General features: G+C 38.8%; 1 protein-coding gene across 1 annotated transcript in view; it reads right to left on the reverse strand.

The window, feature by feature from the left end:
- The window catches only part of LOC124615911 (high affinity cAMP-specific and IBMX-insensitive 3',5'-cyclic phosphodiesterase 8A), a 1,662,866-nt gene that overhangs the window by 41,643 nt on the left and 1,596,332 nt on the right, over positions 1-24,891 (reverse strand). Inside the window, exons 15-17 of the mRNA XM_047144089.1 lie at positions 17,994-18,121; positions 11,029-11,177; positions 2,116-2,280 (exon numbers count right to left, since the gene is read on the reverse strand). Coding sequence (XP_047000045.1) covers positions 2,116-2,280; positions 11,029-11,177; positions 17,994-18,121 — 442 coding nt within the window. The remainder of the gene's footprint in view (positions 1-2,115; positions 2,281-11,028; positions 11,178-17,993; positions 18,122-24,891) is intronic.

A 24,891-nucleotide genomic window follows, 5' to 3' on the forward strand; every position in this document is an offset into this window, starting at 1 on the left:
TCTCCGCACTGTCCATGTCTCCAAGGAAGTGAGTGTTTCCCCCCCCCCCCCCCCCCCCAAGGGGGGAAAAGTTTTGTGACAGTGCCATGACATTTAACAGTGCCGCCACAACAGTACGCGCAAACGGCGACAGAGGTGCTCCGCAACTCGGCTGAGCGCGGGAGCGCCACCTAGCTACGAACGGCGCCGGCCGCATGTCACGGCACGGCAGTCGAATGAGAGATACTGAGTTGTTATCATGTAACCAGCTATTGTTCATAAGTGAGTGTGTTTGAATATCCACGCAATTATTGGTGATTAAAGGTTATAACATTTACCACATAAAGTTTTCCCATCTTTGATTTCTACATTAACTGTAATGTAATGTTTCCCCACATTCTACATCTGGTACACCATCTCCATGGCATGATATCTACTCAAATGTATTACCACTATTCTCATGCTTAAATATTCACTGACTTTACAAGAAATTCAATTTCCCTGACTGAGAACTTGAGAGACTCCCAACTGGAATAAATTACTGATTAATGTGCATTTATCATCTAGCAAGTACACTTCTATGCTAGTATGTCCAAAAACACAATCAACTTCACTCAGATTAGCAAGTTGTGACAGACAATACTATAATCCTCTTCCCTCACACTAACTTCTGATTATTAGACATAATGGCCAGATCTAGTTTACATTTAAATTAAAATTCCACTTACTACAACTTAGACCCTTTACATTCCAAGTGTACAGCTTGTATGATTCATAGTAACAGCTTCCACGTGGTGTTTTCATATAACATTTTCTTAAAAGTTTAAACTACATTACACACTTACATTATTTATATATTAGGAGAGTGCTTCATTTTCATTACATTAAACAGACATATTTTAAGTGCTGATGAGACACAAAAGTATTAGAGGTGACATTTATGAGGTCTGTTCAAAAAATCCCAGAATATTTGTAATTTCCAGAACATTTGTAATTTCATGCCAATGGTGTGTTGATGTGAAATGCAGTTGGCATCCCTGCACATACCTGTGTTTAATGTGTAACTGCCAGAAGTTTCATTGTTGTATGTCTGTTAGTTATTGTTCAGTGCTGTATTAAGTATAATGTTGTGATGCACAGTTTGCGAATTTTGAAATGGCAGAGTTATAGGAGCAACATGCCTGCATTTTGCGTGAAACTCAAGAAAACCTTTACAGAGACACACAAAATGATATGGAAACTTGATGTTACAAATGGGTCACATGGTTTAAAAATGGACAGATGGAAGTTGAAGATGACTCTCATTCAGAACGTCCTTCGACATCTGCCTATGATGCTCGTGTCAGGAACGTCAATGAAATTGTGAATGCCAATTGAAGACTGACTGTCCAAGAGGTTGCAGAAGAATGTAACATTTTAGTAAGATCATGTAACGAAATCCTGAACTGCATCTTGGAATGCATCATGTTGCTGACAAGTTTCTCTCATGGCTCATGAGTCATGTGTGACTGTTGCACAAAAAATGAGATCACTATGCTTCCTCATCCTCCATACTCTCCATATCTGGTACCTCTGGACATTTTTCTCTTATTTCCAAAGCTGAAAATCCTGTTGAAAGGATGAAGATTTGCAATGATAGATGAGCTTCTGCTTCTGGAAGTGGAAATGGCATTGGGAGCAGTGTATTAATTGTGGAGGAGAGTATTCCAAAATCAACCATGCACAATAAGTAAAAGGTAAGAGTAGAAAAATTCTGTGGACATAGCTCCAGAATTTTTTGAACAGACCTCTTATAGTACAGTAACAAATTTACTTATCCCATGTGTATGGTATACTAATTTTCAGGGCAGCCTGTTATGGTTTATTGAGAAAACGAAGATTAGGATGAAATGTAACCAAACTTGTCACCCTATAAGCAGATACAGGGAACTCAAGAATGACAAGTTACAATCTCCAGATTTTGAGAAAGCCCTATGTTACAGAAAATAATATGAAACAAAGATGAGTCAGTGTGGTGCTGGCATTACTGATTAGCTTTCTTAGAAGTTTTATAAACATTAAATTACATATTTAAGAAGCATCTGAAAAGAAATAAATTGAAAAACAATGTACTGCAGCTTAATGAAGTCTCCTCACCTGGCTGAAATATTCTTCTGCTATCCTGCGAGCCCACTCAACACAGAGCCTCAGTGGTCTTGCTGGATTGCTCACATCTGCACACTTTATCAGCATGCGTTTTACAACTGCAATATTTTCTGGTGCCGTCAAGAAATTGTTCATATCAGCTGAATCGGAACCCACCTGGTACATAAAATTTTAGCGTTATATTATGTATCAAGAACTTAAAATAGTTGCTTTGCTAGGCAGAATGAAAGTGATTGCATTTTATAAATAAATTACTTTTAGATAGGCCTGACTGACCAAAATTGCTCAGTGAAATACAACAAAAATTATATCTTTTGTTGATATTGTAGAAGAGGGAGATGTGGGAAGAGAGAGAGAAAAAGGAACATGTACCATAACTTCAGACCTTAAAAGTTCTGTTGGTGTAATTTGCACAGAGTTTTATTTATGTTTACAGAGCTGAACAGGCAAGGATGCAGCTTGAGCTACACTGTTCTGAGTGTAAAATAACTGCAGAATAATTCTTTTTCACTGTATACTTAATTGGAGATGAGTTTTATGTGAGATTTCCAAATGAGAAGTGCTTTAACATACGGAATAGTTTCCTGAGCTGAGGCATGTTTTCCATATTCAGCTAATGGGAGATAAAGTCATCAAATATGTAGCAAATATGTATTTGCTGAAAATGAAACAAGAGAAAAAGTGTTATGACACTGCACATATTCGAAGAAGAGATTGATATAAATTGAGCTCATGAAATGAATTACACTCATATGACATGGAAGTTAATGGATGAATTCCAATTGCTAAATGAACTGATACTGAAAGCAATGACTGCTTTAATAATAATAACAATGATAATACCACTATAAACATTAAATACCACTAGTCTCAGAAACATATGAAAAATAGTTTTTTATGCTGAACTGACAAAATGTAGTACCTCAAGCACAATAAATCCTGCATGCAAGAAATATGCTGAAGTTAGTAAATCCTGGTTACTAGAAGTGTATTGCTGTAATGTGATCTCTCAAATTTTCTCACAGTGACTGATTATATTTGTGCTTCCACATATGCAGCAAAGTACTTTTTTCTGTTTTATGCATAAAATGGTGAAGCATACAATCCTAGATAAACTGTTCTTGAAGTTTCCTTATCCTATGCAAGGATTCCTGGCAGGTTATGTTGAGTTATCATCAGATTCCACTGAAAAAAATAGCTTTTTGTATTTTATGGTAGATTTTCAATGAAAAGCCCAGGTGGTAGACATTAAAGATATACAGATATTAAAGCCAGTAATTGCTAAAGTAAAAGATGACTTGTTGGAATGTGTTTTAGAGGCAATTTGAGAAGGGAGGATGATCAATCAGTTTAGGGTGGAAATATGTCAAATTACTCCATCTTGGGCATTGCAGGAGTTCATTTACAAGGAATATTGGAGGGAAGAAGCTTCTCATGAGAAGAAGCTTCTCATGAATTTATTATTAAGTATATGGGGAAAGTTAGAAAACTGTGTTGGTGGTGTGTTTACTACATCCTGGAAAGAAAATCATCAAACAAATATTACATGGTTTAAGACTCATACATAGACAAAGAACAGTATTTTGTAAAATCCCTAGATTTGGGCACTGTTAGTTGGACACAGTTAGAAGAGTTGGTGTGAAATGTTTAAACAATGGAATATGTAGAGTTTAGAAGGGAGAAGTGGATGCCTGATCTGGGATGGGAGAACAGTGAAGAAAATGAAGACAGTGGGAGAAGGCAGAACACTCAGTCAGACCACAGTAACTGGAGGCAGTATTCATGTGTATGTGAGATGTACTTATGTGAATGTTTGTGCGTTGCATTTTGAAGGAGGACTTTTTTGTTTGAAAGCTTAAATGTTAAGCAGTCATTTCATTGTACCTGTATACAAATCAATGCTTCCTGTGTGTGGTGAGTGACAATATATTCTTTCTATACTGTTGAACAAAAGGTTTTCCAGTTTGACCTAGAGAGTATCACAATAGGAGGCCAGGCATACAGCCCAATTCCCAGAAAAAAGGGGAGAAAGCAATAAATCATTGCATATGTGGTGAGCTGGTGCATGTAAGTAGAAACTAACCAAAGAAGGGTGTGAACTGGGGTCTTGGACAATTACTGCCACAAGGGGAAGGTGAAGGAAGAACAATTTATACAATAAGAGCAGGCAAGCTAATGCATTTGCCTTTGTTTGTTCCACTGTTCATAATGAGCCAGTCCATGGTTGCTAAATCCAGGAAATACTATTTCAGCTGTGGATTATGACTGGCGCTGTGTCAGTAAGGCTAACTGTAAATGGAATAAGTTGAAGAAAGAAGTGGCTAATCAATCTGATGTTGGGTGAAAGGGGTGGTAGCAGTGAAGATTGGTAGAGAAGGATTTACATCGAAGATTAGTGTTTCTGTTAGTAAGAATTTGGCAAAAAATTGTATGAGGGCTATTCAGAAAGTAAGGTCCAATAGGTTGCAAAGTGGAAACGACAGTGAAAATCCAATGAAACTTTGCACTGACGTCTTGGGCAGTGTCTCTAGTATGCCTGTGAATCTTGTCACATCACTCTTTTCAGTTCTGAGTACACACTGAGCTTGTAAAGATGCCTATAACAGTAGTGTCTCCTGCCAAGTATGTCTGCCCGCTGTGAGGTTTAGCCTAAATTTATGGAATCCCATGTACCTGTCATGCATTTCCTTCTTCATGACAATTCTTGGCCACACAACACAGGGGCAGTGAGGAAGCCCTTGCAGAATTTTCAATGGGAATTGTTTGATCATGCACCACACAGCCCGGAATTAGGACTGGCTCATGTTCATCTCTGTTCACATGAACCCCTGGCTATGACAATAACATTTTGGCAAAAACAACAAACTGCAGGCCAGTGTAGAGAAGTGGCGGAACACACAGGCAACTGTCTTCTATGATGAGGGTATTGGAAAGTTGGTACAATGCTACAACAAATGTTTAAGATGGAGCACCAACTATGCAGAGAAGTAGCTGCAAGATGTAGCAAGCTGTTGCAAATAGAACATTTTTGACTTTCATTGTGATTTCCATTTTGAGGCTGAATGGACCTTACTTTCTCAATAGCCCTCATATTTTTGGAACTGACCTTATAACCAGGGTCAGCCTCATTACTGATTGGAGTGAACTTTTCATTTAAACTCAGACCACAAGAGAGTTTTACATTTTGTAGCCATAAGAAATGGGGAAGGCCATAGTTGCCAGTAGTAAACAAGTAATTTGGGAGGAAAAAAGAAGAAGAAGAAGAAGAAGAAGAAGAAGAAGCAAAGCTGACAGAAGAACAATTGGGATGCCTAGATACAGGAACTCAAAATGGAGTAAAATGTTACATTCAGAGTATTCTGACGTCTTGACCCCCAAGTTATGCGTTGATACGTTGCTGGAGTATTGACTGGATATTTTTGAACTCAATCAAGTCCCTTTTGGGTTACCCACTGGTGTGGCAATACTTTCTCAGTTGATGGATAGTATATTTGCAGACATTAAGTTTCAATTTGTGTATCACTGTCTCAATGATTTAGTGTTTTAATGGTCAACCCACCCAAGTTTAAATCTGCATGTGTCGATGAGATTCTTGGAACACATTGCCATGAAGGAGCATATAACCTTAGTGTTCAAGCCATTGGTCAGTTTCTGACCTTCACGAACTTAAAGGTGGTAGCTCAGTTCATCAGAATGATGAACTACTTCTATGCATTAATATCAGAGTTTGCTGATTGAATGAATTACACAGAAAGGGGTGAAGGTATCAACTGGTTTATCGCAAGAAGCGTCCTTCATGGTGCTGAAGCAGGCTTTAATGATATCTCAAGTTCTGGTTCATCCTGATTTCAATCAGCCATTTACCTAGCAAACTAATGTCTCAGCATTTGGAATAGGGGATGTTTTACTACAGAAAAAGAGGAAGGAAGGAGATTGATTGCCTATGCTTCTAGAGCTTGAAAAGGGGTATTCAATGTAGGAGTTGGAAGTTTTAGCCATGTTATTCAGAGTGGAGAGATTTAAATGCTATTTGGATCACATGCAATTTAAAATGGAAACAACCAAGTGTTGACTTGGGTCCTTGACCATCCACATAAGATTGGAAGAATTGGGCATTGGTCTACTAGAAGATTGGCATTTCAGTTTAAGGTGTGAAGTATTAAATGGTCAAATAACAATACTGCTGATGACTGAGCAAAATATCTGAATCTGAAGAGGGTGGGAAGTTAGTGGACAATAAGCCTGCAGAAAACAAAGAAACTCTCTTGATCTGTTCTGTCCTGCAGTTTTTCAATGACATTAGAGAATATCAACAATGAGATGAATAGCTGTTTGAAATAAAAGAGAAAATACAAAGGGGAGAGAGTGTTAAGCCACATTCTATGAAGGATAACAGTCTTTGTTGTCAAGCATGATATGTTAATAAATTGAACTTGTTTCACGGGACTGGGTGCTCCTGCTATTCAAATACATCCAGAACTTTTAAAATGAGGGCCAAAATCATGAAATATTTCATCTGGAAGTGAACAGATAAAGATATAAAGTTATGATTAGGCAACTGTAATGTGTGTGTGTGTGTGTGTGTGTGTGTGTGTGTGTGTGTGTGTGTGTGTGTGATTTGCAAGCCAGATAAAAGACTAAGGTGGGGGTGGTTAGTGTACAAGTTGGTAGATTCCCCTTTTCAGGAAAAATTCATTGATTTTGTGGGCTCCTTCCAAGGAATAAGGTGGGGAACCACTATATTCTGATATGTGTGAGGACACCTCTGAATGGTTCACCTGGCTTCACCATACAAAGATTGCTACCATACACACTGCAGTGTCTAACCTACACAGTATATTTAGTATTTTTGCACCTCCCCAGGAGATTATAAGAGATAACACAAGCTGCTTTACTTCAAGGGGCTTTAAACATTTATGGGAATCCAAAATCACACAACCATCTCTAATTATTATTATTATTGCACAAACTACCAGTATGTACTACACTCTGACAAAGATGGCTCAGGGGATCTGTTTTAGGTGGCTTGCTTACACCAACTCAACCCTTGCTGTCAATATTTTAGAACAATGTCATCAGCTTTCTTCAATGCTAATGTAGAAAACTTTTACTCTCACAACACTCCTTCAGTTTGCTACTAAGAATCCTCTGAGGATTAACACAAATGAAATAGCTAGAATGTCAACATGTTTACAGGATGAAAATTATGGCTGCCACAGAAAGGTACATCTGCAGATCATCAACAATCTCCATCAGCATGCTTCTCATCAAGCCCCACTACCATTAACCCTCAGAGTGATTCCATGTAGATTTTGCAACACCATTTATGAATCCCATAAAGTTAATAGTAGAAGAAACACTCTCCAATGTTCCAAACATTGCTGAAGTCATGCTCCAAGCATTAAGCAAAATTCTATGATCAAGAGATCACAGTGTACAATGATGGATAATGGTCATTATTTCATGGCACTGTACATTTTATATCTGCTCCACTCTACCTCCACAGCTAAGAGAAGGCAGAGGAAATTGTGTGCACACTTAAACAGCAAATGATCAGATTGGTTGAGGAAGTACCAACAGAGGCAGTTCTGAATCTATTCATCAATATATATTGTATCATGCCAGTTAAAAGCCCATCAAGGTACCCACAGGAGAGTATCACAAACATTAAGGTACCTTCCACATTGCTAGTCAATGCCACTCAAGCTCACAGAGTTTCTTAATCCTGATCTTGCTTTCTGTGTGAGCATACAAATGAAAAAGGAATTATCTGGCTGTGTATTACCAAAGACGGAAGTCACAGACAGCAAACTGATGTAAACCTTAACTATCTAGGATGGTGTCAAAAATAAGCTCTGCCCATAGAAACCAGCCACTCCTCTGCCATCTCCTTGTGAGGGCAGTAGGAGGCTTGACCACAGCACATGATAGGGGAGGTTGGGAGGAGAGGGGTAGGAGGAGAGATGGCCTCACTTCAACTGAGAACAACACCCCAGGGTTGATGCACAATAATGTGTTCATGACGCTAACAAGAGAAGTATTTGGGTAGTCCTCACATGACTAAACTTCATTCACACATTCTACCAACCCACTGGGGTCACCACTGTTTAGACTGCTTATAGCTCCATATGCCATTCATAGTGGGAAGGAATCTGGTGTCTCATAATTATATCAAAATGACTTATAATGAGATTTGTTGATACTCACAGAGACAGTTACCCGTGAGTAGCTGCCATATTAGAGCAAGGGTTATTTGTTACCAATCTGTTTCTGTTTTAAGGTGTAGACACTGAGCAGTCAGCGGATACAGTCCATCTACTGGTTGACAACAAATGAATTAATGGAATGTAGAGTGGACATACACACAGACTGATGGTTAACTTACATCACCATAGCTTAACCACTTAACACTGCATTCTATCAGTTCACCATAGCTACTGTTTATGAAATAGCCTATGGGGTGGTTGTTCCAGCTTTTCAGTGATTTGTAATTTTTGTGATTTTATTAATGTTGTGTGTTGTGTCAATCCTGGTAGAAAATAACAAAAGAATACATTTCCCTCAATTTTTTTTAATATGACACATTCTGCATTTATTTTCACTTAATCATCCTCTTCCCTACATGAATTATTTGCAAATTCTTTAAATTCCCAGCCCTCATGATTGTGGATTCTACACTTCCTACAAACTTGCCTCCATCAACATCATCATTCCACCCAGCTTCCAATCCAAATCATTTGTAGTTTCCAAGCCAACTCATACCTAACCCTATGCCTAAAGGCTCTCCATATCCTACCTCAAAACAACTTTAATGAGTTACCAGTAACAGACAAACAGATACACACTAATGTTATTAATTCCACCCTGTTCTTACTTATTCAAGAACTTTTTCCTCTCTTTCTATTCTGTACTTTTGTTTCCTCTTCCCTCTCCTGGGTACACTTAGCCTAAATCCCATGTTTCCCTACCCCCAACCTCTCACATTACACTCAGCCCAGTATATTAACTCATCAATCCTACTGTCATCTCAAGCCATACACCACCAAAAAACCACTATACCTCTCCTCTCCTAATTTATTATCTCCCAGAACAGTTCCACTTGTATCACTGTGGTGCTTTGTTTCACCATCAGTTTCATTAGTGATAAGTTTTAATTTTTTATTACTACTTTACTGCACTTTTCATAATTTAGAAGGACATAAATTTGTTATCTTTTCTCATATTTTAAAACAATGCCTACAGTTAAAAACATCTGTCAGATGAGAATCTTTTCCTGTTGCCAGTTGAAAAGTATCAATACATATAAGGATAAGTATGACATGAAAAGTTGAGCTCAGGTGTCAGGCTGCCACATTTATAGGCTTATATAAATTTTTTAGCAATGTTATTTCATTTATCTGGTCTTTTAGACTCAATTTATTATACTAACTCACATTCTGATATTAATTTCATTTCAACCTTAGAAAGCATACAAATATCTGTACACTGGTGGGACTGTTACTAATCAGAATGACAAACAGTTTTTGTTTTGTAACTCCAGAATACCTTTTAGGAGAAGTGAAACCAGCTTTTCATTAGAATTTATGGAATAAACTGATGCAAATGTTAGGGACATTCTCCAAATAATAATCTTCATGATATAAGAAACTTAATAAAGAGCATTGTTATTGGACGTATTTCACGAATTTCAATACTAAAAGCAAAAAGCCATGTAAAACTTTATGTTGCAATTTGAGAGAAACAAATTAATGTGCATCTGGATATGGCCAACAGTATACACTAGCAAGTTTTTGATTGTAATCCATAAATTTTCTGTTTCTAACAATCATATAGCAATATAGCAGAGATGCTGAGTCGCAGATAGGCAAAACAAAGACTGTCAAACAAGTAAGCTTTCAGCCAAAAAGGCTTTCATCAAAATTAGACAAAACAGACACACACAAACCCAACTCTCACATGCATTAATGCAGTCTGTGGCTGCCAAGACAGTATTTTTGTTGTGCCTACATGTGACTCAGCATCTCCACTATCTGGTGAGTAGCAAACATACTTTTCATAATATTGCCATTATTTCATCCTGGATTTTCCATTGTCTGTTTCTCATAATGGATGACATAAGCAGGGATTGTTAAAAATGTATACAAGCAGTGGTGAATCAATCATCAGAGCATCAGTTTTCTGACAGATTTTTGTGACCCAGTTTTGTTACAGTTTTACACAAATATGTAATTCTGAAAGAGAACATCATGTAAACCTGAATTTTTTGAAATTTCTCTTGGAGCTGCCAAATCATTAACTGCACTGCCTAGAATGCAGCAAGTTGCAGCAAATTTTGGTAAAGCAGGAATTCATAAAATTCATTTACAGATGCTGCAGCATCCGAGATAACTGAGAAATGAAGATGAGTATTAGCTCACTAACTGTTATGCCCTGTTATATTTCACAGTCCGCTCTCACCTGTGAGTGCAGGTTAGTAAAATTAGAATAACCAAAAAAGTGACATACCATTGTATGACTTTAAAGAAGACTTCATATAACTGGATTTTAGCAATTTTTTGACACAAGCAATTACAATTAATTCATTTTAATCCTGATTTCATTCAAACAAGTCAAATGGCTCTGAGCACTATGGGACTTAACATCTGTGGTCATCAGTTCCCTAGACTTAGAACTACTTAAACCTAACTAACCTAAGGACATCACACACATCCATGCCCGAGGCAGGATTCAAACCTGTAACCATAGCGGTCGTGCGGTTAAAGACTGAAATGCCTCGAACTGCTCAGCCACACCAGCTAGCCCAAACAAGTCACTGAATGTTAATTGATATATATCCAAACTACAGTGAGATCATCATTGAAGAAGAAATTTGGAAGAAAAATGGCTTATAGTTTCACAACTTACCTCTGTCGCTGGGTCTTCATCACGAGTGGTAGGTTTGGCAAATACGTTGACAAACTTGGCTAGATGTTCAAAATGCTTTGTCATGTCCGTAGCTAGGATCATGTCTATGACACTCTGACGAGCTCGTTTGTACATGTCACGTTCCAGTCCTGCAAAAATCAACAGTAACAGGTGGAAGACCACAACACACTGAGTGCATAGACTACAATTTTGCATTAGACACTATTCCTGTTCTTCACTTATAACAGATTTATTCACTTGTTTTGTTATATGAGACAGCATTATGATTCTCTGTGTATCATCTGAAAGATGGAAGCACTAATTGAGCAGCAACACATGCACTTGACACAAGAAAGAAAAGTTTTTTTCAAAAGGGGGCTGCCATACTGAGATAATGAACTATGTAGTTTACTGAATGGTAAGAAACATGTCTGCTTAAAAATGTTAGATTTCTAGCTGATCAGGATTTGAGAGCAGATTATAAAAGAAAATCAGCTGTAATGAAAGGAAAGTCAGGCAAGTTGAAATCCATAGTTGGGAAATATATATATTACAATACTGAATATGATGTAAGAGGAAGACAAGACAAAGCATGCAAAATAATCAAACATCTAAACAAAGAAGATAAAAGCAATCTAGAAATAAATACAATATCTGAAACTAATTGGTTACAATACTACAAAACACTCTGGACAGTTGTGCAAGATACTCATATGGTTCAGGTTGAAGCAGATAGTAATGTAGACCTAATAATGTTCATGGAATTACAGGGTACAGTAACTTCTAGCAATTACAGGAAGACTCCAGGGTGTGATAAAATAAATACTGAACTGATAAAATATGCATCAAATACTACAAAATTAAGAATACATGATTTTATGAAAGTGCTACAATTTTAACAAAATGACCATTTCCCATTGCTGAAACCACATTATCAGGTGCCCAACATGGTTTTCACACAGGAAGATCATGTTTAGACTCTACCTTCACCATGACAGAACTAAGAATAGAATCTGTGCATCTCCATTATGAAGACACAATCAACAGCATTTTTAGGACACAAGCCCATATGAGTTAAGATTGAAATTGATAATCAGAACATAGATCAAGTTACTACATTTCAATATATTTTTGTGTAGGGGGATCTTTAGGAAGACAAATGAAGAGATGGCTTGATCAGTTTTGAAGGAGACAGAATTGGCCAGAAGTCCTTTATGTAGATGATTCTGATCTGAGATATGACACTTTCTCCCTATAATAAATTGTAAATAGCCTATTAACTACTTGCCTGCAAAATTCTAAGGTGTATTTTGAATTAAGCAGCTCTATTAAACACCTATGTCAATGTACTACCATGTTCTGTTTATATCTACAGAATGCTCCTAAAGGAAAACAACATCAGGCTTCAACACACCATCAATGAGGCAATAGAGATGGAGCACAAGTTTGGATTATTTTGTTAAGGATGAGGAAAGAAACTGGCCATGCTCTTTTAAAGGATCCATCCTGGCAAACATGGAGCGATTCAGGGAAATCACAGAAAACTTGAATATGGATGGCCAGAAGAGAACTGGAACTGTCATCCTCCCAAATGTGTTTCTAGGGTGCTTCTAACTTCTCTATATACATGCTAGGGGATATGGAGGTGACTGAGTAAGCAATGCTTTGATCAGGAACCCACACCAGGAAATTAACTGTGCAGCAGGAAGGCCCGCATATACCGGGTGAAGAAAGCACTGGTAAGCTATGTTGGCTTTAGTAATTACTAAATTTGCAACAAACTAATATGGTTAACAACACCAAGAGTTAACAACTGTCACTAGAGGAAGGGGCAGTGAGTGTACATGTATGTTTCATGTTAATTGGAATTGTTAACACACCCGTTAGTTGGTTAGACAAGGAATAATTGCTGAACTCAAGTCATACTAATATGGTTAACAACACAAACTGTTAACAACTGCCAGTAGAGGAAGGGGAAGTGAGTGTATGAAGTAGCACAAAATACTAGAAGTTTCATGTTATGTGGAATTGTTAGCACATTCATTAGTTGATTAGAAAAGGAATAACTAACAGATTCACAGCAAATTACTAACATTCTTCCACACAGGAAATGGGATGTTGTGGATAACAGTATTTCACATTTTTGCTTCTATTGCATGGAAATGGCACATTGCTGCCACAAATTATACATGTTTAGTTCTCACTAGAAGTACTCAACATGTACAGAGAGAGTTCAAAATCACCCCCTATATCCATTACACTGCAATGTACATGCCCATGAGATTCTCCACTACATGTATAATCTTAGCTTGTGTTCTGGCTGCAGGAGCAATACAGTCACCTGTTGGTTTACACCATGTACTACACTGCTTGATATTACAGCTGTGATTTGAGGAAGGATAGCAAATAATGAAGTTATACTTATAGTTGTAAACAGTAGAGCAGGAAAGATACAATATTAGGGTGCAAAATTTAGTACATACAGCTGTCACCTCTGGCAATAAGAACAATTCTAACCTAGCTGGGCATGACAGCCAACTGAGCTTGGATGAAAGATATGAATGGATTTATTTTTCAAAACTGCTTCAACTCTATGTCCTAATTCATCAATTGTAGGGGATGGTGAGGGGCGGTGCACCAGTCTTGCAGCAACCCAGGAACAGAATTTTTCAATGTGTGGCAGATCTGGAAATGTGGTGGCCAGACCAACATTCCATACACCACCAGTGTCAAGGCAGATGATCTGACCTGCATAGAGTCAACATTTGCTCTTCTGTTATCTGGTAGAAAGATAATTTCACAGAGACTTTGAGGTAGGGTATAGTCACCAGTCTTGACACATCAGAAATGTAATGGCTGCTGTCCAAACTACCTGCTATGCACACCAGAGGTGATGCTGTTGTGTACCTTATAATGACCCACACTGTCGCTCTACGTGCTCAGCCCGTATGATGAGGATGACGACGAACACAATCTGGCATCATTCATTCTCCTCTGAGCCTCCACACATGGATACATCCATTGTGCTGCTTTACATGGAACAGGGGACTTGTCTGAAAAGATGATGTGATGCTACTCCTTTATTCAATATTTTTGTTGGGTACACTGGGAGCACCATAGGGTTTAACATCCTACTGACAATGAGGTGATAAAACACATAAAAAAAGTATGGATTGGAGAAGGGTCCCAGAATTTGCTTTAAAAACTTACAGCATTCACAGGAAAACTAGATCTCTGTGGCAAGATGGGGTTTTGAATCTTATTTCATCTGAATGCAAGCCCAGTGTGTTATCCATGGTAATATAGGGCTCATGATATTGTTATAGTTCTCATGCATCTTAATCTTAATTCTTTTACTACTAGCAAAGTTTGTAGGTTGGTCTAATTTGCTATAAGGCAGGGGTGGGCAATAGCTTTTGTTCGGGGACCACTTTGTGGAAGCAGAGGTTAGTGGAGGACCACAACTTTTAAAATTATTGTGTGCATTAGTTAAGTTTGCTTATCAGAAGAGGTATCTACATCTACATCTATGTGATTACTCTGCTATTCACAATAAAGTGCCTGGCAGAGGGATCAATGAGACACCTTCAAGCTGTCTCTCTACCATTCCACTCTCGAACGGCACTTGGGAAAGAGCACTTAAATTTTTCTGTGCGAGTCCTGATTTCTCTTATTTTGTCATAATGATCATTTCTCCCTATGTAGGTGGGTGCCAACAGAATGTTTTCGCAATTGGAGGAGAAAACTGGTGATTGAAATTTCATGAGAAGATCCCGTCGCATCGAAAAATGCCTTTGTTTTAATGAATGCCACTCCAATTCACATATCATGTCTGTGACACTATCTCCCCTATTTTGTGACAATACAAAATGAGCTGCCCTTCTTTGTACTTTTTTGATGTCATCCATCAGTCCCACCTGATGCAGATCCCAGACCACACACCACTCCAGAATAGGGCAAACAAGCGTGGTGTAAGTAGTCTCTTTGGTAGACGTGTTGCACCTTCTAAGTGTTCTGCCAATGAATCGCAGTTTTTGGTTTGCTCTACCCGCAATATTATCTATGTGATCATTCCAATTTAGGTTATTTGTAATTGTAATCCCTAAGTATTTAGTTGAATTTACAGACTTCAGATTTGTGTGACTTATCGCGTAATCGAAATTTAGCTATTTCTTTTAGTACTCATGTGAATAACTTCATACTTTTCGTTATTCAGGGTCAAATGCCACTTTTTGCACCATACAGATATCTTATCTAAATCATTTTGCAAGTTGTTTTGGTCATCTGATGACTTTACAAGACGGTAAATGACAGCATCATCTGCAAACAGTGTAAGAAGGCTACTCAGATTGTCTCCTATGTCATTAATATAGATCAGGAACAATAGAGGGCCTATTATTACATAAAAATTCTGCCTGTCTGGACAGGCTGCACAAAAACCATTGGCAGATCACATGCAGCCCATGGGCCACTTTTTGCCCACACCTGTGATTAGGTATTGTGCTTCCCATTTGTTTTATAATTTACAGTGTTAATTTTCAGATGAGATACCATTTAACTTTCTCTTATATTTCAGAGATTTGGTTATATGTCACTGTCAAATTCACAGCTGCAGCCTGACATTACCTCTCGTCTTCTGTTCAAAATAACACAGAAGCTTTTGTGGAGGTCTTGCATCCAGGAGATAGAAGCTATTTGGGTGATATTATTTTGTCATTTATAATTGTGCTGCATATTGTGCAAGAAGTCCCAGTGATCCTGGTACCACTGAGGGACTTTCCAAAGGCAATTACAATACTGTCTGCGTGTTGTGAAGGATAGAGACAATGAGTATGCTAACATACGATACGTATGCACCTATTGAAAACACGCTTTTAAAATATTTTAAAATAAAATTACGCAGAAATTCAAGCAATATCTGTAACAAAAGAAGGATCAAATCTAGACACTGGGTTAACAAGCAAAAGATTGTTACTTCGGATATCCTGACTATAGTTATCAAGATTTTTTTATTTTTTTTATTTTGTCATTTGGTCGTACTTACTATACAGCCATCTATGTATTACAAGTTATATTTACACAAATACATGACAGTGTTTTCTGTTCATGGCTATAAACCAATTTTGCTAAAATAAATAATATATTATGTTCACACAAAAATTTAGCTAGCATTTTATACATACTCATATTATTTGTGCATAACAAATAGTCAATAGCAGTTGCTCAGATTTTACTAATAAGATTTTAGGTCTTTTTGGGTAGTGCCATGCCACCTGCAGGGGGAAAAATAGACATTTAAATTCTCCAATTCATGTTTTACCACATTTACAACATGGGAACTCATGAAAATGTATTAACTGTACAAAAAAAGAAAAGAAAATGTGGCTGAATCACATCCTTATTATCAATATCCTGTTCCTTTAAATAAAGTGAACCAAGATTATTGGGGAATATCTGCAAGTACTTTTTTGTAACGTTTGCCTGTTTTAATCCTAGACTGATTTCCTCCGTAAAGCTGTGAGGGCAGATCATGAGTCATGCCTGGCTAACTGTGTTGGAAAGAGCATTTCTCACAGAAAGATAGGTTCTGGGTCGAGTTCTGGACACAGTTCCTGCCATGAAGCTCAAAATACTGCATACTCTGGTGTTAAGGTAAAACAATTCATACTGCTTCCACTTGCTTTCCCACTCTCATTTGTTAATCATACTGCTAGTTCAAATTAATGACAGTTTGAAATCATGTGTTTGAGAAATATTCATTGCTTGTTTTGTAAATCTGTTCATATGTCCTATTGAATACCATTCTTGAATGGCCCCTTAACCATATAAATTACACTGGTCAGTCAGCTGCTTGTATTTCTCTATTTCTTGCTTGATATCTAGAATAGGTTTATCAGGTGTCTGCATCATACTGGATGAGTGCAAATTCTGAAGGACACTGATATTCTTGAAAAATTCTTAGGTGAGACTATTCTGCAACACATCTCAACTTCTGTGAAGAACACGGACATTATTTTGGAGAGGAAACTTTTTTGTGGTACACATTGCTTAGGCACACTTTACACTGTTTCCCTCCTGGGATTTTCCTCCATCAGTATAAATTTGGTGGACGTCTAATTACTTTTTTTGAGTGAAATTTTACATTTTTAGTTTGATATGGGCTACTGCCCAGGTTGTTTTCCACACCCTTTTAAGTAAATGCCAGACTAGGTCCACATTATTGCTAAATAAATGTGGCATGCAATAATCTTGAACATGGAAACACACAGAACAGGGACATGTAAATTCTTCTACTACCACATTTCAAGACATCTTGCATGTAGAGCACTAATGCCTGTTATTTTGCAATATACTAACTGGTTCTGAAATTCTGTGGGCTTAGTAGGGACATGCTAAGATGGGTGTGCCTACATATTTCATGTTATTCAACTCATACACCACCATAATGGAATAATGGACTTCAAACTGAAAATAAAGAGTTTTTTGGCATTTTTGGTGGGAAGATAATGAAAGGTTGTGCAACAAGTTAATCACAAAGGATTTTGTACCCCTGTCTACAATATCCTCTCTCCTTATATTGTGGAGACTTATCTGTTGACTGTAGGGGACTGTGACAGATGTATGTATGATGGTATAATGTTTATTTTGTTTGCTGATGAGAGAAGGAGAGATATTTGGAATTAAATACAGGACATAGGTCTCATGTGCTTAGGAAATTCACATTGCCACTTCTACCCTCCCTGCTGGCCAAATACTGGCAATGAAAAGTTTATCTCACCACTATGATTCAAACTTCCATGACACAGCCATGCATTATCATCTTTGCCTATGGAGACAGGTATTTGAAAGTCAAAGTCATCCAGGTTCACAAAATGGAAAACTGGTATCTGAATCATCCAAAGAAGACAGAATGACAACTTTGTAAAAATAAAAATAAAAAAAAGGAAGAAACTGCGTGTACAAACCTTTGAAGATATTCACCCTGTCGTCAGACAGGGTGAGTTTGAAGGTGAGCGCCGCATGGTGTGACTCCAGAACGCACATGTCATTGTACAGGATGGCCAATGGGTTGCCTGCATTGCACAGGAATGCACTGTAACACAAAAGAACATATTGCTCAATGTATAATCCAACAGTGGATGATGTTTGTGGGCTTTCAACTACATCACATCAAGAATGAAATTAAGTGAACTCACAGAACAAAGTATATGCGGACAGCAGAATACTTCTGTGGGGAGAACTTGTGCATATTTGTATTGCAAAAGCACACGATAGTTGGTGTCTACTAATTTTACTTATAGTTTTTATACAGTATAATAAAAGAATACAAAAAGCACTCCATCTTCAGGCCACGAGTGGCCTACTGGGACCATCTGACCGCCATGTCATCCTCCGAGGAGTATGCGGATAGGAGGGGCGTGGGGTCAGCACACTGCTCTCCCGGTCGTTATGATGGTACTCTTGACCGAAGCCGCTACTATTCAGTTGATTAGCTCCTCAATTGGCTTCATGAGGCTGAGTGCACCCCGAAAAATGGCAACAGTGCATGGTGGTTGGATGGTGACGCATCCAAGTGCCGGCCACGCCCAACAGTGCTCAACTTCGGTGATCTCACGGGAACCGGTGTATCCACTGCAGCAAGGCTGTTGCCCATAATAAAAGAATACACAATTAAAATTGAATGTGATTTGGGGTGTACAGGGTGTGAAATTTAGCAATGAACGAGGCACCTCTGGTAGCAACAATGGTGGTAACCCAGCTAGGCTTTGACTTGAGCTGATTACGGGTACAGCATTCCACTGTTGCTGCAACTCTTTGCCTGGGTTCATCAATTACAGAGGCTAGCAAACAGTGGTGTGCCAGGCTACTCATAACCAGATGTTTCCAGTGGTGAGAGATTTGGAGAATGTGCTGGCCAGAGCAACAGTAGAGCATTGTCTGTATTGAGATATGACAGGTCAGTATGAGCAACATGCAGCCTTTATCCTGTTGACAGATAATGCCACAGAGACCCAAAGATAGGGCGTTACCACTAGCCTCAACATTTCAGAATTGGAAAGTCTGCTGTCAAAATCAGTGACTATATGAAGCAGAGGTTACTGTGTGATGCACCCAATAGCAAACCATACCATCATGCTAAGTACTTGTTGCTTATGGCAATGATGAATACAGTCTGGCTGCATTAGCTTTTCTTGGAGCCTGCACAGACGGGTATGAAAGACTGGGACTAATCTGAAAAGATGACTTGGTTATTGTTGGGTGCAGCTCAGCTGACATGTTTCTCTGCTGCAACGTCATGGTTAGCCATAATGGTGGTCCCTATCCTGACAGTCCATCAAGCTCCAGGTGTCTTCACATTGTGTGTCTGTGTGTGAATACTTACCTTGCTACAGACAAACCTGCTTCCTAACGAGAGGCATGTGACATAGATGTGTGATCCAGCATGGGTGAGTAAACAATATGTCTACTCTCTCAGGCACTAGTCGCACGGCATTCCTGAACCTGTCAGTTCCACATTCAGATGCCAGCATGGAATGTAGATCACCAATACCAGCAATATCATAGCACAATAAACTGAAATCTCAATAGTCCACTATTCTAATATATAAGAAACTATCAGCCTCGATTATGGTAATGAAACCAACCTTTACCTAAGTTTCAGCCCAAGTAATTGAGCCTTCTCTAGAAGATAAACCTGATTCTATAATATGTCTACAAGGGCATGATCTATAAATAAAACTAAAACAGCCTGAATAGGTGTAGTCACATTTTAAAAATGCGGTACATAGGTACTAAGTCACCACCAAGACAAGTTCCAGCGAGCCCCTCGTCTTGATGGACGCCTTGTCGTGGGCCTCTGGAGCTCACGTGAAACTAAGTAGACCTAGATGATGTGCTGCACATCAACATGGTGGGGAACATTGCGCATGTCTGTCTGAGACCATGACTGTCAAAGATAAAAGACCCAGGCAGTTATATCTTAAAACAAATAACTTATAGAATAGTTGAAACTCTGAAACATAAAGCCGCTGCACCAGGTTTTGACTAAAATGTAACAAACTATGCATGGATTTATATGAATGTGAACACACTACCCCGATTTACACTATTAGAATATATCAGCCCTTTCACAATGAATGCTGCATAATGCAACCATCGTTATTAATGAAATATGAAATAAAACAGTGAAACTGTAGTATGTAAATGCCAAAATGCAATAATTTCAGATAACCTGTACACAGATGGTTGAGTAGGTGTTTTTATCAGTTGATGTAGATATACTTCTCATTGCTGACACACACTGAATGAAGAATATTATCGAGATTAACTTTTATCTTATTACTAAAAATAATGCATGAGTGAATGAACAACGCCACTTCATCACCATGTAATAGCAATCGACTAGAATAGGTCAAATTATGTTTTACATGTAAAATATATGGTAATTGTGTGAACGGATGTGCAATGCCCTTTCTTCGTCCTTATACTGTATTGACCGACAGAGGTCAATTTCACTATGCGCTACAAAAGAGAATTATTGCCTCTTATGTTAAAGGCTATTATTAAATAAATATGATATGATAAAATGTGCTTGACCCAAGAAGACACCTCAGAATTTTTTTTTTTTTTTATGGACACTTGACATGGGAAAACGGCATGATCTTCACAAGAAAGAATTAAAAAGAAATAACAGATAGCTACTAATATGCTGATGTGTATACCATAAATGGACAAGGAAGGAATCGTCTCTGGATTGCAACTATAAATAAATGTAAAGGGAATTACCCTTAAAGGTCGAGACAAACCAGCTAAACCTCATCTTGTCACCTGAGGCTCCATTTCACTGTTCGTGGGCTAGTAACCACTTATAGAAATACGACTATTGTCTATGGGATAGGTACGGGTATCTTAATTATTGAAACAATGTGTGCCACATTATGTAAGTACTGTATGTGGAAAGACCACCTGATGGGAATCTTATACCAAAATGTTACGTGGTCAAATGCATGCATGCTTAAGGTAGTAGCTAGGAATCCACTCATAGTCTTGTTTACCAAAACTGTTCAGCAAACCGATTTGAGCATGGGACCCCAAAAATCTCTACATTGTATCAGTAACTATATCGACCAACATGGCAACAGTTAACACTTCACGTGAAAGTGACATATATATCCATGCACTATTGTCATGCCTCCAGTGGCAACAATGTACGCTCTAAAAAGACGAACCATAAAGGAATTATCTGAATGGGACAGAAAGCTGTAGATATGATGTTCATGTACAGGTAAACAAATGAGTCAGAAAAATTGGATGATTTATTCAGTAGAAAGAGCGTCACAAACTGACTAAGTCAATAACACATTGGTCCACCTCTGGCACTTATGAAAGCAGTTATTTGGCTTGGCATTGACTGACAGAGTTGTTGTATGTCTTCCTGGGGGATATCGTGTCTATTTCTGTCAAAATCCTGAGATGATTGGAAGGCCCTATCCAGAATGCACAAATGTTCTGAATTAGGGAGAGATCTGGTGACCTGCCAGGCGGAGTGGTCGAGCGGTTTGAGGTGCCACGTCATGAACTGCCCGGCCCCTCCTGCCAGAGATTCGAGTCCTTCCTCGGGTTTGGGTGTATGTGTTGTTCTTAGCGTAAGTTAGTTTAAGTAGTGTGTAAGACTAAAGACTGATAACCTCAGCAGTTTGGTCCTTTAGAAATTCACACACACATTCAAACATTTTGGCGACCTTGCTGGTCGAGTTAGGGTTGGCATCCATGAAGACAAGCAGTAGAAACTCTCGTCATGTGTGTGTGTGTGTATGTGTGTGTGTGGGGGGGGGGGGGAGGGGGGGGGAGGAGGGTGGGCATTATCTTTCTGAAATGTAATCCCAGGATGACTTGATATGAGGTGCAACAAAACGAGGTGCAGAATATCTCCATGTACCTCTGTGCTGTAAGGGTGAGAGCAGATGACCTTCAAAGAGGTCCTGCTATGAAAAGAAACAGTACTATAGACCATCACTTCTGGTTGTCAGGCCCCATGGCAAACGACAGTCAGTTGGTACCCCACTGCTTTCCAGGGTGTCTCCAGGCACGTCTTCAGTGGTCAGTGGGGCTCAGATCAAAGCAAGACTCATCACTGAAGACAATTCTATTCCAGTTAATGAGATTACAGCTCAAAGATGGCCCGAAAATCAGGAATGATGGCTTGAGTGCCATTTCGTTTCATAGCAGGGCACCTTTGGTCGTCAGCTGCAGCACCCATACAGCACAGCGGTACGTAGATGACATTTTATGATTTTGTTGCCCTTCATGGCAATCCATCTTTGGATTACATTTTAGCAAGATAATACCCACCGGCACACAGCGAGAGTTTCTACTGTTTATCTTCGTCCTGGCAGCGGTGAACTGCTGTACCTCCGAGGATGTCTCCTGCAGTCGGAGACGAAACGTCAGGGGAGAGTTTTATACTTCGACCACGGCCTGTCAGCCCGATAGTTTTAAGTGAAAACAAGTTATTGTTCATTATCCCACTTTCGACCACAATTTCCAGATTGTCACGGCAAGAATGGAGGACCTCGTGCAAACCTTATTGTGGCTACAATTCCTTCACTGGACAAGCCACTCGGCAAGAGAGCACACGCAGGCGATAAAAGGCTTTCTATAGCAAGCATTCTTTCCATTAGCAAACTGCATATCGTCATTTCACATTGTCCGCCCCTGGTAGCTGAGTGGTCCGTGACGGAATGTCATACCTAACGGCCCGGGTTCGATTCCCGGCTGGGTTGGAAATTTTCTCCGCTCAGGGACTGGGTGTTGTGTTGTCCTTATCATCATCATCATTTCATCCCCATTGACACGCAAGTAGCCGAAGTGGTGTCAACTCGAAAGACTTGCACGAGGCGAACGCTCTACCCGACGGGAGGCCCTAGCCACACTGCATTTCCATTTCACATTGGCATCTCACGTCCTGTTGAGGAATGCAACTGGCCCTCACTTGGCATACTACAGAAGTATCCATTTGATGTTTGACTCCGCGATCTTCCCACTGTTCTCAATAGTACAGAGTAACAATCTGGCGTACGTTAGCCTGGATGGTGGGGAGGGGAGGGGAGTTCCTTTCTAGTCCGTCGGCGCCTGCCTGTTCCTTCAGGGGTCGTTAGAGTCTGAGGATGGGGGCGGAGACGGCCAGGACTTTATCCAAAGCTCCCGTCTTAAATGCTGCAAATTAAGAGCATCTAAATTTGTTCTGTTTACAAATGAAGTTCTGCATTGTCTTTTCACTCATATTCAAATAGTTTCACTTCATGAATGTTTCACAGAGATCATCTGCACTTTCTTTAGCCATTGTACACATAAGTCCCTAAATTTGGCCGCGTCTTCTCATCTGGCTGTTACAAAAGAGTTTTGCCTTTATCCACAGAATGACACAAAGACTGACACTCTGGGACAAAAGAACAAAGCCTTATATATATGTTCAAATACTATCACCCTTTAAAGCATGCTGTAGGTCACCCTTTATGCTGAGAAAAATCTAAAAGCTTTTATTCACGTTATGTATACAGAGTGATTCACGAAGATATGAAAATACTTTAATATGTTATTCTACAAGTAAAACTAAAGAAAAAAGTTCATATGAACATAGGTCTGCAAATGATTGGTTACAGAGTTACGGCTAATAAAAGATTTTGCCTGAAATTTGGCAACTTCGCTAATATGAAGCCATCTCAAAACTATACGAGATTAAAGCAAAGCACGATTTCCATTTATTTTGTTATCATTGATCTGGTGAATCTAATAAACCATGTCCCAGACGTGCAGCTGCAGTAATTTTCCAGAACATCCACGGAAGCGAAGAAGTAATTTCCTAAACTTTTTAATTTATTAACTACTTGGTGCAATTTGGTTTTTTAAATTGCAGACAACTGTACAAATGTTAACAGAAGTTGTAGAGTATTTAATTTTGGAAAAATGATGGTAATGACGATAACTGAAACTGTATGAATGTGTCAGATAATCTGCTTTTATTAATACTTAAATACACTGTTGTTGTTATGTTCTTTCTCTGAGCAATATAGAAAACTAACTTATTTCAAGGTTAGGAAACGACTGAAACACCTCACTAATGGTTGCCAACAATTACATAAACGTTTGTACATTCTTAATGGAAAGAAAACAAATTTACTTGTACAATTCTTTGCTTCTCTGGATGTTCTTCAAAACTACTGCAGATACACGTTTTATTAGATTCACCAGACCAATAACAAATGGTTCAAATGGCTCTGAGCACTGTGGGACTTAACATCTGAGGTCATCAGTCCCCTAGAACTTAGAACTACTTAAACCTAAGAATCCTAAGGACATCACACACATCCATGCCCGAGGCAGGATTCGAACCTGCGGCCGTAGCGGTCGCGCGGTTCCAGACTGTAGCGCCTAGAACCGCTCGGCCACACCGGCCGGCAGACCAATGACAACAAAATAAATGGAAATAGTGCTTTACTTTAACCTCATACAGTTTTGCGATGGCTTCATATTAGCGAAGTTACTAAATTTCACGCAAAATATTTTAGTAGCCGCAACTCTGTAACTAAAAATTTGCGGACCTGTGTCTATATGAACTTTTTTCTTTAGTTTTACTCGTAGAATAACATATTAAAATATTTTCATATCTTCGTGAATCACCCTGTGTAGAAATGTGAAGACAGGAATATTTCCAATTTCCGTGGCCAAAAGTCTACCAACAGTTTAAATCTGAATCAAAATATTTTTCCTGTGTTCTGGTGTCTCATACATTTACTTATATTCCAGAAGCCAAAAACATACTGATATGCACTGAAAACGAAAGACGTACAATAAAGAACAGAA

This window comes from Schistocerca americana, chromosome 5 (assembly GCF_021461395.2).
Source record: "Schistocerca americana isolate TAMUIC-IGC-003095 chromosome 5, iqSchAmer2.1, whole genome shotgun sequence".
Classification (NCBI taxonomy): domain Eukaryota; kingdom Metazoa; phylum Arthropoda; class Insecta; order Orthoptera; family Acrididae; genus Schistocerca; species Schistocerca americana.